Source organism: Rhea pennata, chromosome Z (genome assembly GCF_028389875.1).
Source record: "Rhea pennata isolate bPtePen1 chromosome Z, bPtePen1.pri, whole genome shotgun sequence".
Taxonomy (NCBI): domain Eukaryota; kingdom Metazoa; phylum Chordata; class Aves; order Rheiformes; family Rheidae; genus Rhea; species Rhea pennata.
The window spans coordinates 2,045,779-2,061,402 of NC_084702.1; the positions used below are offsets into that span (position 1 = coordinate 2,045,779).

At 43.2% G+C, this 15,624-nt stretch overlaps 1 protein-coding gene across 4 annotated transcripts in view; it reads right to left on the reverse strand.

The window, feature by feature from the left end:
- FRMPD1 (FERM and PDZ domain containing 1) overlaps positions 1–15,624 on the reverse strand; it is a 48,654-nt gene that overhangs the window by 20,209 nt on the left and 12,821 nt on the right. For 3 of the 4 annotated variants that reach the window (XM_062598939.1, XM_062598940.1, XM_062598942.1), the window contains 5 exons: positions 8,969–9,073; positions 6,824–6,981; positions 4,761–4,863; positions 4,161–4,206; positions 1,096–1,203 (listed from right to left, as the gene is read on the reverse strand). In XM_062598939.1, coding sequence (XP_062454923.1) covers positions 1,096–1,203; positions 4,161–4,206; positions 4,761–4,863; positions 6,824–6,981; positions 8,969–9,069 — 516 coding nt within the window. In that variant the 5' untranslated portion in view covers positions 9,070–9,073. Of the gene's footprint in view, positions 1–1,095; positions 1,204–2,231; positions 2,320–4,160; positions 4,207–4,760; positions 4,864–6,823; positions 6,982–8,968; positions 9,074–15,624 lie in introns of those variants that run through there. The other variant, XM_062598943.1, reaches the window with a different exon arrangement.

Sequence of the window (15,624 nt, forward strand, 5' to 3'; positions counted from 1 at the left end):
ATGAAAAGGCCTAGTGACTGGCTCATCACGTTGTTAAATGCAAAGAAGCAGAATTTGGCTAGATCACAAAAAACTACTGAACAACACTCATAAGCAGGAATGAGACAGGAGAAGGACACTGGACATGGAACTTCTTTATTCAGAAGAGGAAAAGGGAAAACTAGTTGAAGACTCCCAGCCCATGCCAATTCATTCCAGCCACATTGAACTTCTTAGAGTTACATAAATAGAAAATGTTTAAGAACTTCTTCCATTTAAGAACAAGTGTCCCCAGTGCTTGTCCCTTTCTGCCACATGACAGACCCACATATACTCAGATCATTTGTTTTCTGTATGGAAACCCTGCATTAAACTTGCAGTGAACCATGCTCTTGTTGTTTCACATTAGTTCAGGCTGACTCAGGCTACAGATGGTCTATCATGGAGGCAGCTGTGAATGCGCTGCACAGTCCTCTGCAAGGATAGGAAACACAATGAGGTGGCAAGTCATCCTATCATCTGGAAAACATCTTGTGTCAGATTTAACAGCAAAGCAACCTGACCAGTACCAAAACTACCTGAACAAAGTGTTACCCAAGGCCAGGAAGAGATGTCTCAGCTACTCTGGCAGTGAAAAAAACTGTCATGGTCAGCAGGATTCCCCTCTTTTATCTTTAGCTTTAGGTCTGTTGTGCACAAACTTCAGTCTAGGCTTTCTATGACAAGATTAGCACCTCCTGAGGTGACTCTTCTGTCCCACAACAGCAGTAGCACAGGTATGTAATGCTAGCGTAACGTTTATATGATGGCAAAAGGACATAAACAGTACCTGGAGGTATTTTTCATTAGTTTAAGGAAATAAATCAAACTCTCAGGGTAAGGAATAATACTGCTGGAGATGACAATGCTTCTCAAATAATCACAAAGGAAACCTAGGGAACAGGTCAGGACAAGATGAGCAGATACATATCCTGGATACACTAATACAGTGACGGTGTTACTATTCTGTAGGTCCCAGCCAATGCTAATCCAGCCTGGCATCTGTCCTAAGGTGTGATCTATTTCTCCCAGAGATGTGGTCCCCAAAGTTCCCAGCAGCAAACGTGCCTCACTGACCTGTGAATGTCCATTCACCAGCACCTCCTCTGCGAACCGAACTTTCACAGGGTTTGTTTTTAGCCTTGCCCTCTTCTCTGCAGTGAGAAACGATGACTTAGGCCCACCCTGAAAAATAACAGCATGGTGTTGGCAGCTCAGTCTGCTGCAGCTATGTGTGAAGCAAAGGCCCATGATATAGGCAGAATGTGATCACAGCCCATGCCAAAGCTGGTCATGCTTACAGAAACAGGTGATGCTAGAGTCTCTTATTTCCCTGGGAAATCCAGGTCTGCTACAGGTTCTTTGACCTTTCTGTTAACAGTTGCTGTTTTCTGAACCCAAACCCAGGTATCCAATAAATGGGCACAGTTATAATACACGTTTTGCACATTCCTCGTTTCACTACAAAGTAACTAGCTGCTGTGTCTGGGCATCTTCCCAGATCCAGCAATGAAACCAGGATCCTGCAGAAAGACTTACCGTTAAACTGCCAATTTCTCGTAGAGGGACTAAACACCAGAAACAAATCATGCATGCAGACTGCCTGGAAGCCATGGACCAGAAAAACTTCATCCAATGTACCATTTGAACATAGCAGTGTCTGCAACCTTTTGCAGCCTAGTAGGTGTTTCTAGAACATACTCTCACCTTATAAATATTTAAGAAAGTTTTTGGAGGGCAAAAATGCCAGCTTGACCTTGCAGTACTGTTGTTCCATAGCCATACCTTTGCCATTATGGGAGACTCTCAAGCTCACAGAGCACCACATGAGCCTAGAAACCATTGAGTTCTTGTGCCAAAACGTCTTTTTGTAAAGCATGATATTCCCTAAGGAGAAGCCACTAGGGAAACAGATATCTGTCAGTATCTCTGAAAAGATTTTCTGGTAAAGTAATTCCTATACTCTTCCAGAGGCTCAGATGCCCCTCAACCTGTCACAGAATTATCTTGCTCCAAAGCTATTTGGAAAGCATGGGAGAAGAGAGACAGGCACAGGTTACCATCCAGGAAGCCATTCTGGAGTCTGCTGGGTTGCACAGATCACTCTATCCCTATGACTGTCCACAAGGAGGGCCAAAGCCTGGGGCAACCTTTCTAGAGTGGTCAGAGCAGTCCTGGCAGAAGGTCTGATATCCATCAATGGGAGGCGTTACCTCTCAGCTCTAAGCACTCCTGCCTTCAGAATGGGGCAAGAGCCAACCCCAAGCTCAAGATCAGCCTTGACTGTATTTGGAGGTGTCCTTAAAGTGACCTGCAAAGGAAAAAACAAAAATGGGTTTGTGCTCCATTTGCCCCTCAAAAATGTATGACGGCCTGTGAAGGGTTTTCCAACTCCCTTTCTCTCTGACAACCTGTTGCATTTTTCACCATTTGACTGGCATTCAGGTCTTATCTACTTCATTTTTTCCTTGATGTCCTGAGCCAGACCAAGCACTGGCAAGGCTGACATTGAATATACTACACCACAGATGTCAGATTAACAGAGAAGGGAAGCCTCTGTTCCCTGGGTTTACTTAAAGCTTAAAGCACCTGGTTACTTTGGCTTTGTGCACATCTATTGAATGACAACACCTGAGAAACTCTGGGCAGAAAAAAGACATTTTAAAGAGTTTTTTTTCCTTAATGCATCTTCAATGAATAACCAAGAAACTTCACGACATTATGACCGGGCTTCATCAATTCTTCTGAAGGAGAACCACCATTCTGTATGTTTCTAGGAATAAATCAAAATGAAAAAAATTTCCAAACAATCAAACAAGACACAGTCCCAAAATGCCTTCCTAGGAAAAAAAAATACCCCTCAGGCCATCTTTATACATTGTAAGAAGCCAAAAAGGATGCAAACCCAATTTTGCCCTTGCTTTGCAGCTCAACTTTAATACACACTGAAATCCATACGGATAAACACATTATGTTGGCAGTATATTCCTTCTAAGGATTCTTGTGCTACAGAGACGGCCAATCAGTTCTGAAGTTTCATACTAAAACTTTGATTCTTTTCCCAAAGTAAAGTCCATGCACAAGTCCCAGCCCTTAATGGAGGTGCAGTAAGAAAAACACAGCCCACACAAGCAGCTGATTCAGGAGAGAGGTAGGAGAGCAAAGAGTACATGGAGGAAGTATTTATAAACCATCCCTCACACATGGGCAATGAGGTAGGGAGTTAGCAGCCTAGCACAGCTATTCATTGAATAAAAAAGGTGGAAATTCAAGAAGTCAGACTTCAGTAACGAATGCCTCCTCCTCAAGCTGCAGTGAGCTATCAGATGGAGCCCTAAGAAAACGATATAAACATTTTCTAGTGCTTCCAAAGGGAAAAGAGGTAGAAAACCTCAAAAGCTTTCAAGCAGCCCCCTAGAGAGAGTGCTGCACCAGCACAGTAGGCATTTGCCTTAGTCATCCTCAGGGTGTGCTGGCCTTCCTCAAGGGCTCCCAGTAGACCTAGACAGCACTACAGCACATGGAAACACACTCAGATCTCCTATCAGAAAACCCATTTCTCCAATGATGTACAAATTCTCAAGACAGCTTGTACTTGAGAGCTAGCCACCATCAATGCAGACTTGAACGTCCTCATTCCCGAGGAGCATCTCTCCCTTAACACATCCCGTCGGGGCCACAAAGCTCCCTACCTCTGAATGGAGAGATGTGGAAACAAAGCTCAGACATGTACCAGCTACCTTTTCCAGGGCTGCGGAAGCACCGTCAAGCTGACAGCTACAATTCAATGGCTGTAATTTGCTGGCTAAGTCAATTTACCAGAGGCAATATCAACTACAAGTCACGTCTTTGCAGGGAGCTCTGGCCCTGGTGTTCAGAAGGGCTGTGAGGAACATCCAATGCAGTAACTCTCTCCCAAGGCTCCTCAAAAGGTAAACATGTGTGCAAAGGCATAGGGCCCCTTGCAGCTACTGGAGAGTTCTTTGATGGCCTTGGTTGGCCCCCTTGTGTCTTTTACTCAGATCTTGCCCCTCCATCTTCCCCACCTTCAGTTGGTGGGCATTGCTCTGTTAACTATAGCCAGATCAAGACTACAGCGCAGCAAGCAGAGCTACTGATAATGCTGAAGAAAATCAATTTACCGACGTGCAGCGCAGAACAGTTAGGAGGAGCTCATCTCCGGCCTCCCTGTAACAGAGACAGATGCAGTCAGCCAAGTTTAGCAGCCACCCAAACCTTCTTTTCCAGTTTTGCTGACAGATGACATTAACAAGGCCTCAAGCAGATCAGCTTTCACTGTGAGGGAAGCAGCATAGCTGGGCAGGATGCAATCCACAGTCTCCAGTCTGGAAAGCATCATCTTGGCAGAGAATGCTTTGCCTTTAGGAAGCAGCATGGACCCATGGGTCCTGCTGTGAGAGCTCTGTGGCCTACAACCTACCAAGTGTGCCTTTTGTACTACACAGTGAACTTGTATCTGTGGGACTTGTTTAAAAGGACATTCAACTACCTAAGCCTAGCCTGCAAGGCTGAGCTTAGGTAGGATCCCAAGGAATGCCACATCATTTGAGAGGGAGAGATATTCCTTCGTGATAATGACTTTCTTCACATAACCATATTTAGACTGCACTCTGTCAAATACTTTCATAATCACTGGTGGAACTTGGCTCCTGTATCTTTTCTCTCACTCCTTTCACTACCTCCTCCCTGTGACAGCCCTCTGGTTTCTTGAAGGACCATACCTGATGATATCAGCTGCACATTCAATAGAAATATCTTCCACAGCTGCATTATTTATCAGAAGGATCTGATCACCTGGCAGCAACTTTCCATCAGCTGTGCTCCCTGTTGGAGATCAGCATATTGTTAGTCATGACAGCCATACTGCAAACAGAACTCTTGCTATTTGAGATGGCTAACGGCTCTACGACCTGAAAGGATCCTGTTCTCACATGGCTTGTGTTTGCCTAAGCAAATTCCTCAAGATGGTGGAGTAGCGCTTTTGGGTCCTGGAACTGGCTAGTACACTTCGGTTGTGTCCATGTGGCTCTCCTCTGGCCTCACATGGTGCTTCTGTACCTCAGGAAATTATTTTTATGTATGTTTTTTTCCCTAGTTGTAGTCCATCAGCACACTACTGTCATAGTCTGAAGCCAATGACACACACTGGGATGCCTTGGGATGCAGCAGGAAAGCTCAGGCTGTTGGAGCAACGTAGAAGGCCTTGGAGGTGGAGGGAACCAGCTGCTTGTTAGGACAGACCCTGGCCCGTGATGCCCCCAGGCCTAGATAGTACTTAGGAGACAGACGTTCTAATGGGTCAAAACTGTACTTGGGCAAGAATTAAGCAGAATGGATTAAGCAGAACAAGAATTAAGCAGAATGGATGACTCAAATGCTTAAAGCATGTACTCAGTCCCTGGCTCTGCTAGCAACACAGATGAATCCATGGATGAGCTGGCTCAACTTCCCCTATCTTCCCTGTGCCCACACTCAGAATGGGCTTGGGGAAGACACAGGAAGATTGCCCCCACCAAAGCTGCAACTTTGCTTGAGTTCACAGTGACCACAGCTGTTGTTCAGGTTCTGAAAACCCAAGGCCTCACAAAGATAGCCGGACTATGCCTCTACAGTGAGGAATGAGTAACATAGGATCAACACAGATTTTGCATTTTCCATACTGTCTGTCCTTGTGGATTCCTTATCTTTCAGAGCCAAGGTCTAAATATTCAGAGCTGACTGCAAATCCTTTGCCCAAGAAGGCCCCCTGAGATCCTGGACAGTTGTCACAACATGGCACTCAATCTTTGCAAGCTCTGCACCATGAAAGATATCCCAGAGTTTCATCATACTATGCAATGTTAGCTACAAAGGCAAGTGCATGATGCTACCAGCAAGTGCTAAGGTTTTAGATCAAGGTGCTACACTAGACCTTAGGATATGTAGGTTGGATTCCTAGTGCAGTAACTTCTCTTTTGTGACTCAGATTATTCCTGCAATCTGGAAAGAAGGGAGAATGTTTCCTTAAACACATGCACTGCTGGGAGAATGCACAACTAGTGAGAAAGAAGGTTTCATAGCTTTGCTACCTGGAAGAGCATCAGCCACAAAATGTATGGGGCTAAGGAGTAGGTGATCCTCTAGTCTGAGAAATAGGTTTCTGTGAATGTGAACCCCAGATCTGTCACTGACCACCTGGTGGGTAAAGCAGAACATTTAATCTCTCTGACAGACAGGTTTGCTCATGTATCAAACTAGCATCTGTTCCTCAGGGAAACCATAGCATTAGGTAACATATGTGAAATGCAGAACAGAGAGAAAATTGTCTGGAACTGAACACAAGGCTTTTAACCTTTAGCTCCCACAGTAAAAATGTAAGACTTAAAAGGAAGAGTTTCACTGCACTTCTGTTTTATTAAAATGTCCAAATTTTCTGATTAAGAAAAAAGGTGTAACAGAAAACCTCCCTCCCCACTATTATCAGACCCCAAATTTCTATGCTAATTTAGCAACATATTTCCCATGCGATGAATGGAAAAAAAGAAGGTAAAATTTCACTATAAAGCACTGTGAAAGGAGAGAGACCATGCTGCAGCAGCTTTGCTAAACATGCAATAAATTAGCACACCTGGACAGGCCACTGCCTCATTCAAATGGGGAAACTGAAACACAGGGCTGCTGAATGACACAGCCCACACGGCCTGGGAGAGCCATAAATGCACAAGTGAAATTCATCACAAGTGCCATCTGGAACACTTCAGGTCTTCCGCATTTACTGTTGTAGGGAGAGAGAAAAGATGCCTACCTGCGGTGACAGATGCAATTTTAAGAGGACGGTTTGGACAAATCTCAAAGCCATAGTGATGGTGGACCAAATCCTTATATATTGTAACTGTGAGTTTGACACGGCTAGCAGGTTGGCCACTGCCATCACTAGAGATATCTGTCACAGATGCTCTTCCCCTGTGAGACAAGAAGCTGGTTATTAATTAAGACACAGGCAGAAAATACGTCTTCAAAGAGGCTACACTCCCCTTTCAACTGGCTGTACCAATACAAGGATAGATTAGGTTTTCATGGTGTGCCAGCATGCAGATCCACATTTAAGAGGCCTGCAGTGCTCCCCAGTGAAAGCCCGGGAGGTCGAGGTAATTGTACCAACGAGTTCCAAGGCGAGCTGGAGCTACAGTTCTTTTAGTCACCTCAGTCCGGTGGTCACATGAAGGGAGAACTCCAGGCCCTCTCAGTAGCAAACCCTGACATGTAAGGATCACAGCAACACTTTTACCCCACAAGGCAGCAAGAGAACTTGCAGCTCATGGCTCCTCACGGAATCCAGTCCAAGGATGAGTGGACTTCCCATCTCTGGGAATCGCTTTTCATCTTTTGTAGACTCTCCACTACTGTCATCTGTGTCCTGAGCATGGTTTAGTTTCAGAAAGGCTGGAGGACAATGCCTTATTGACAGTAACATAAGTATCAAATACTTCAGATGAGTTAAGCATAGATAAGCCTTTATCCAAATTCCATCAAAGCCAAGAACAAAAAGAGAGAAATTTGGAGAATTCTCCAAAGCTCATCCTGAGCTTTACATGTGGTGCTCTGTCACTGCCTTCTCCCACAGGAGCTTTCCAGGTGAAGACTGATGGCCACTACTCTCCACCAGCCTAAGCAATGCCCTTGGTCTCTTCAGTCCCAACTCTGCATGGGGGAGGAGTTAGATGACTCAAGCTGGAGTTCCATAAGAGAGTCAGTTCAGAGCTGGACCATAGCTCTCAAGACAATGTCCCTGAGAAGAAAGATGCATGGGTAAAGAATACAGGAACACTTAGATGTGTTCCTATCAAAGCTCATTTCCTGCCTCACTAATGTGCTTCCATCTTGCCTTTAACTCCTGCATTGGGACACACGGGGGAAAGCTCAATCCTATGCTGCTCTTCCATCCATGACTTGAGATGTAGCAAATGCTGAGATGTCAGATAAAGCTACATCTGTCAATTTCAATGGGGATTCAGACAACAAATTAAGAGCTAAACACATGGGTGCCTTTGTAGATTGCCAGTAAAATTTCCACTATATTTTCTCTGATTTAACTCTGTACTGCTTCAGTCTGATGGAAATTTTAAAATAAAATTGTCTATCCTATGGATCAGCAAATTTAACATTTGACAAACCAAAGAACTAAAGAAATAAAACCAAAGGAAAAGCAATTGCAATGTGCAGCAAAGGATGGTATGAAAAAACCTCTGTGATCAAATTTAAATAGTGTTTCTGGCACAAAATAACCAACACAAGATTCAGGATGTAGATCATGTTCCAAGTTCTTCACACAGTGTGGGATTTCTTAACCTGATAATTCAGGTTAAACTGCTCTGCTTAACCTGATAATTCAGCCTCTTCAGGCTGCTTATGCCAGTCAGTGTTTGAAGGAGCTCAAACTCTTTGCCATTCATAAGAACAGGCAACAGATATCCCACACAGCATGGAAATACCCTACGTTTTAGATGAAATATGTGTTATTAACACAGGTTTTGATTCATGGACCTTAGGAAAGGAAGCAGTCATGGGCCAGGATATTGAGCATGCTGTTACCCCTTTTAAGTGCAACACAGTTTAACCCTAGAAACACTGACCAATGGCAAGCCACAGAGAGAAATAAAACCCCATCTGCAAGAAAAGCATATTTCACATTGAACAGTAGTACTGTTTTTGTGGATGTGGCTTCTGAAATCAGCACTGAGGAAAGCAGGAACATTTGGCCCACTGCAAACTGCAGTGGATTGCTTAAAAACCTTGAATTTCCTACGGAATGCATCAACGCAACAAGCTTATTTCTTAAGAATGACTCAGCACTGCCACTGTAGTTGCTTCTGTTCACCAGAAGCAATCTTGTGCTGTCTCTGATCAAAACTCTGATCAATAGGTGTTTCACTCACAAAAAAATATTTACCTGGATGCACTACTACGAGATCGATGGAGCCATTTTGCTACCATTTGTTCTAGGCCACTCGCTTTGCGTGTTTGGACTAAGTTAGTCTCCAAATCTTCCATTTACCTGAAAGTGACAGAAATCACAGGAGAACAGAAAGACAGAAGATTTATAGAACTTTCAGAAACTGATCATGGTTCCTAAGATCAATTCAAAATTCTTGTTAAAAGTATTAACAACAACAACAAAGGCACCATGGGAAAAATATCTATTTTAACATCCTAGCTGGTATTTTTGCTCTGTCCAGTTACTGGTTGCTAGGTTGAATTAGCATAACAAAGAAGACTTGGAGGTAACCTCTGTAGTCCTTTTTCATGCTATCTCAGCAAAAGAAAACTGCTTTCCCTAGTTATAGGAAAGTCCCTCTCCATTTTGGTCCACAATCTCTCAGTGATAAGTTTGGAAATACCTACCAAGTACATTGATTCAAATTGGACACACATCTTCCATTGACCATCAATTAGTTAGTCTGTTATTTAGTAAACAGAATCACAGAATGGTGAAGTTTTATTTCCACGTGTATACTACCTCAACAGTCCATAGTTGCAGTAATGGGTAACTAAGCAGCTGCCTTATCAGCTACATAATTACAGCAAGGGGGTCATCCAGCCCAACATTTGCAATTCCGTCAGTAAGCGAAAAATACATAACAGTGAGGACTGCCTTGAAAAACAGAGACCTTATCACTCTAAATCATCATGGTCCATATAAAAGTACAGAGACATTGCAGCAAAGCAACTCTTACAACCTCACGTTCCATTTACTTTGTACAATGTTCCTAGAAAGCCAACTTCCATCCATCACATGCATCATTTCATTTCTTCAAGCAGTATTTCCATAAAATGGTCTTTTAGTCTTCTCAGTTCTTCTTTCTAAGTTAAAAGGCCAGTAGCCCACATACTTAAAACACTGTGCTCTGTTTACACTCTTCACATGCTGTGGTTGTACAATGTGGAAATAGTCACTTACCCAACTGGCTCCCAGTACACGTACCCACTGCTGTTGATAGGCACTGATACTGTTCAGATTTCTTTTAGTTCCTTCAGAACTAAAAGAGCCATGTCACTGGAAGAATTTGTTTCAGACCTGGTTAATTCATCATGGATTTAACCATATCCGCAAATTGTATTTCTTATGAAGATGCAAAAGCTACATCTGCTTCCAGATCCCAAACTGAAGGTGCGAGACTACACTCTATCAAACTAGTTAATTTGTAACTTTAACATTACGCCTTCCAAGATACACAAAGCCCATAGTCACACAGTACTTCTTTAAATACTGGCATAAACTGTCAGCTGCAGATGAACCAAATGCAAAACAGAACAGAAAATATGTTTATATTTACAAAAAGTCATGAAGAATATCAACTCTGAGCTTCCCAAATATTGATAAGGAAACAGAATTATTATATTCACCTTTCAAGTTGCCTTCTTTTCAGCCTGTACTTTCTGTAAGTCCCCAGCTTTTCTCTCTTGTCTACCTCTCAGACAGTAAATTCTATGTACCAAGGGAATTCTTTCTTATGCTGGAACTATGTGCAGGACAATGGGCTGCTGCAATGGAAATTCTAATAAATGATCATCACTGTTGCTTAAGATATAAAAGAAATGGTAGGAAGTTGCCAGTAAAGAGACATGAAATATTTCGTCTTAACACAAATCTGACCTCTTTCCCTCAGTACCCTCCCAGCTCACCACACTCATCCTAACTAATCTGCTCTAATAACGTAGAGAGGTCAGGACCAACATTCGTAGGTTGATGTCTTTTTCCATTCCAGCAAGCCCTTCTGGCCAATTTTACTGTCTGCCAGTGTGGCAATAGACAGAAAAGAGGGTCATAAAATTCATCCCTTTGGCAATTCTTTCACTGACTGTGCTTTTGGCTGCTCTTTCTTATGCAAGATAATCCAAACTTGTGCTTTCAGCCACACCGCTGTTGTATACGCAACTGAGCAAAAACTCGGAGCTGTGTGGGGAAAACGAGCACCCTTGCAATCAAACCGTGTTTCCCAAAGCAAAACAGAACTTGCTGGATGGGAAATCTGCTACCTTTCCAGAAGCACAAGTGGGAAGCAATCACAGCACAGATATAAGCCTAGCTGTTCAGTAGCCAGGAAAACATATATACAGCATATGTAAAATCAAGGCCTAAGCGTTTATTGTCAATGCCTTGCTTGTTCCTTTCAGCCTGAATATTTCATGTTTTTGCCTGACATTTGTCTGGACACTGTGACACACATGCAACGTTGCAGCTGCAAAGATCTTAACTGACTAAAGAGATTAAGCTGATTAATCTTAATGATTTTAACTGAATCTTTCCTCTCAGCAGCATGAAGTGCTTTTGGCTTTTCAAATCCCCTGAAGTGCTCAGTCATTATGCTCAGTGCCATGATCAACCCTAACTGCAATTGTTTCTTTCCTCCAAGAAGCTCTCCCCAACATAGACTCCTAGAAATAGGTCACTTCAGTTGCTGATGCACTGAGACCAATTATTTCAGGTGATCCCCAACCGACATTTTATTAGAATCACAGGTAAGGTGGGAAGGGACCTCTGGAGATCATCTAGTCCAATCCCCTGCTCAAGCAGGGTCATGTAGAGCTTGTTAGACCAGGTTGCAGCAACAAGGACACCCCCCCTTGCTGAAGCCCAGGCTTGAACCAGGGACCTTTAGATCTTCAGTCTAACACTCTGTTGTTTGGTAATTTCTAGTTATCTCCACCTGCAGCTCCAGCTTCTATCCCTGTCCCTTGTCTTTTACTTCTTTGCAGAAGTAAAATGTGCTTGTGTGCTTTAGAAAACTGAGCCCTATCAAAAAATGAGTACCCCTAGGTGTTGCTGTCTTTACTGTTCAAGTTCTGCACTTGTGTGTTTGAATCTCATCTGGATTACACTGCAGGCTAGAATAAAACTGAGGAGTAAGGTACTTCTGGAGAAGTGGTTAAATGCCTGTCACGTTCTGACCAAGGCAGAAAAAGGTTGAATGGCTTTGCTGAACTGGTCACGGATACGCAATCTAGTTTCATAGGGTTTAAGAAAGAAGGGACTGTACAAGTTTCTGTTGACAGCTCCTCTAACCTTTCATGCAACCTCTGATATCTAATGGTTTCTCTAAAGCCCCAGCTTCTTCAGTTCTATGATTGCAGCCAAATCCCAGATTTATCTTCTTTAATAAATAAGTTTCTTAATCTATATGAAGATAAAGGCTCAAAAGCTGTGTGCAATATTAAGAGAATACCCTCTAAGTAAATCAGGATTTTTGAGTCAAATAACACGCTTTTTAGGAGAGGCAGCTTTTGGCAGATACTTTCCTATAATAGTGCAAAAGCAAATGTAGCAGTATCTCTTTCTGGGGGTTTCCTCAGGGTACAAAAGCAACTGCATGTGTGCACCATGTCGCACAGAATCACCCAGCCTTTTGGCCAGTAACACTATGCCCGTGCAGTCACCAACTCCTCCTTGCTTGAAAAAGGCCCACAAAAGCTCTGAGCAGAACTCTTCTCCCACCTGCATCTGCCCTTTCGTATCTATTTTTGAGCCAAGCCCTTGAGCACATTACTAAGCAGCTTGACTAGGCTAGGATCCGAATATGCAAAGATACACTCTGTAGAAGAAAGTAAGACTACTCGTTCTGGGCATTTGCACAACTAACTGGCCAGTGTAGAGACTCAGAGTGTTAGATATCTCACGGGAAATCTGAGTGATTCTGGGTCTTTAGCAGCAATGCTGACCCAGAGATCAGGGCTCTGGCAGTTCTCAGAGCACACAGCCCCTGGCAGCATGAAGAGGCTGTGAACACACAGAAGCTTTGAGAAGTCGAGTCCATCTCCTACAGAGAGAAACAAGGGAGGCAGGCAGCCCCACCACAGTCACAAAACTCTCAGTCTTTACTGGTGGTGCTCTATGCATCTCTGTAACAGAAAAAAAAAAAAAAAAAAAAAAAAAAAAAAGAATATTGTTTCCTCATTAGCCTCCAAGACACTGATGGGACTCTCTCTTTTCCGAAGATTCCTTTTTGGTTGCTCCCATGGCAAAGGAGGCTTTAAATTTTCTGCTCCTGCTAAAAATAACTGACAAAATACACCTGATTTTTTGCCTTTCCCTCCTATCCACTTCAATGTTGAGCACAAAATCAGTGTAAGCCAGCCCTGTGAGGAGAGAAGCTGTGAAGAAATGCATGCAGACTGTGGAAGAAGGTGGAAGGCCATGAACTGGTTAGTGTCCAGCCAGCTAGTACAGGTAGGACTAGCAGGAAAAAAAAATACATGGAAGATGAATACTTCCATTTTTCTTGTCTCGTTAAACGGAAGGTATCAATTCATTACAGAAGTTTTCTAATAGACAAAAGTTCTACCAGTATTTTGGAATTATGTCTTTGTTTTAAATTGCTAACTGCCACCAAAATGTAAGTAAGAATAAGATTTAAATAAATGAATACATAAAACAGAAAACATGGATTTTTTTAAAAACACACATACTTAGAGCATGAAACATTTGCAGATAGAGATTTCTAATATAGATAGAGAAGAAACTCATTTTTAGAGAAAAATCTGGCAGACAAACATTCCTTTCAGTGTAGCTAACACAGCCCTAAATTCAGAACCAATAGTAAATCTAGCCTCTAACACAACAGTATTGTTACCTCTAAAACTTTCATTCGAAATAATTCTTAGTTACATAGAGAACATTGAAAGTCAGAAAATTACAGAATAGTTGAGGTTGGAAAGGGCATCTGGAGATCTTTCGGTCTGACCCCTTTGCTCAAAGCAGGGTCAGCTACAGCAGGTTGCTCACAATATTGCCCAGTGGAGTTCTGAATAACTCCAAGCATGAAGACTCCACAGCCTCTCTGGGAAACCTGCTCCAGTGTTCATCTGCCCTTACAGGGAAAAAGTATTTTCCTATATTCATGTGGAATTTCCACTGTTTCAGTTTGGCCTGTTGCCTTACATCCTGTGTTTGGGCAATACTGAGAAGAGTCTGACCCCTTCCTCTACACACCCTCCAGTCAGATATTTATGATGACTGATAACATCACCCCTGAGCCTTCTTTTCTCCAGGCTGAACAGTCCCAACTATTCCAGTCTCCCCTCCTATGACAGATGCTCCAGTCCCTTAATCATCTTTGCAGCCCTTCACTGGACTGGCTCCACTAAGACCATGTCCATCTTGTACTGGCAAGCCTAGCCCAACACTCCAGGTGTGGCTGCACCAGGGCTGAATACAAGGGGAAGGATCACCTCCCTTGGCTTTCAGGCGACATTGTTGGCTCTATTTTGCTCTGAGAGTCCGTTGCTGGCTCACATTCAACTAGCTCTGCACCAGGTCCTTTTCTGCCAAGCTGCTTTCCATCTAGCTGACCTCCAGTCTGTACTGAGGCACGGGCTTATGCCTGACTAAGTGCAGGACTTACACTTGCTGAATTCTATTAAGTTTCTCATAGCACACATCTCCAGTCCATTGAGGTACCTCTAAACAGGAGGACAACCAGCTGATTCATCAGCCACATCACCCAGTTCTGTGTCATTAGCAAATCTGCTGACATTTGGTCCCATTATCCAGGTCATTAATGAAGATGCTAAACAGTATTGGGCCCATATCGAACCCTGGGGCACAAGACTGGTGACTGGCCTCTAGCTGATTTTCACGCTACTGATCACAACTCTCTGAGCCCAGCAGTTCAGCCAATTTTCTGGCTACCTCACTGTCCATTCAATTAGCCTGTACTTTATCAGCTCGCCTATGAGGATGTTATGGGAGACAGTGCCAAAAGCTTTTCTAAAGCCAAGATAAACAACATTTACTGCTTTCCTCCTAATCCCCAAGCCACACTAGGTGGCTATCAGCTGGTCAAACATAATTTCCCTTTCATAATTCCATGCTGACTGTTCCTAATCACTTTCTTGTCCTTAATACTTTTGGATTTTTTTTCCAGGATTATTCATCACCTTCCCAAGAATTGATGTGAGGATGACCAGTCTGTAGTTTCTCAGACCCTCTTTCTTGCCTGTCTTAAAAATAGGAGCAACATGTACTGTCTTCCAGTCCTCATAAGCCTTCCCCATTATGACCTTCAAAACATAATCAAGAATGACCTTGCAATGACACCGGCCCGCTTCCTCAGCTTTCCTGGGTGCATCCCATCACATCACATGGACTTGTGTATGTCCAGTCCTTTAAAATATCCCCTAATCTAATGCCCCTCCACTGAGTGCTAAGTCTACCTTGCCCTGGATTTTCCACAGGTCTCAGGATCTTGGAACTCCTGAAGGTCAGTCTTACCAGGAAAGACTGAGTCAAAGGAAGCATTCAGTGCTTTGCCCTTCTGCATATTCTTTATGACTAGGTTCCATTCACACTCAGCAGTAGATCCACATTTTCTACAGTCTTCCTCTTGCTCCTAATGTGATTGTAGAAATCTTTCTTTTTGCTCTTTATTTCCCTTGCCAGATTCAGATTCAGGTGAGCTTTAGCTTTCTTAACCCCATCCCTGCTTGTTTGCAGAGATGATTATTGGTCATCCTCTTCCTCCACTATAGATAGCTCCTAGTTTAAAGCTCTTCTTACTAGGTTGGCCAGGCAGCTGGTAAAGATGCTTTTTCCTCTGCTTAGTTAGATCC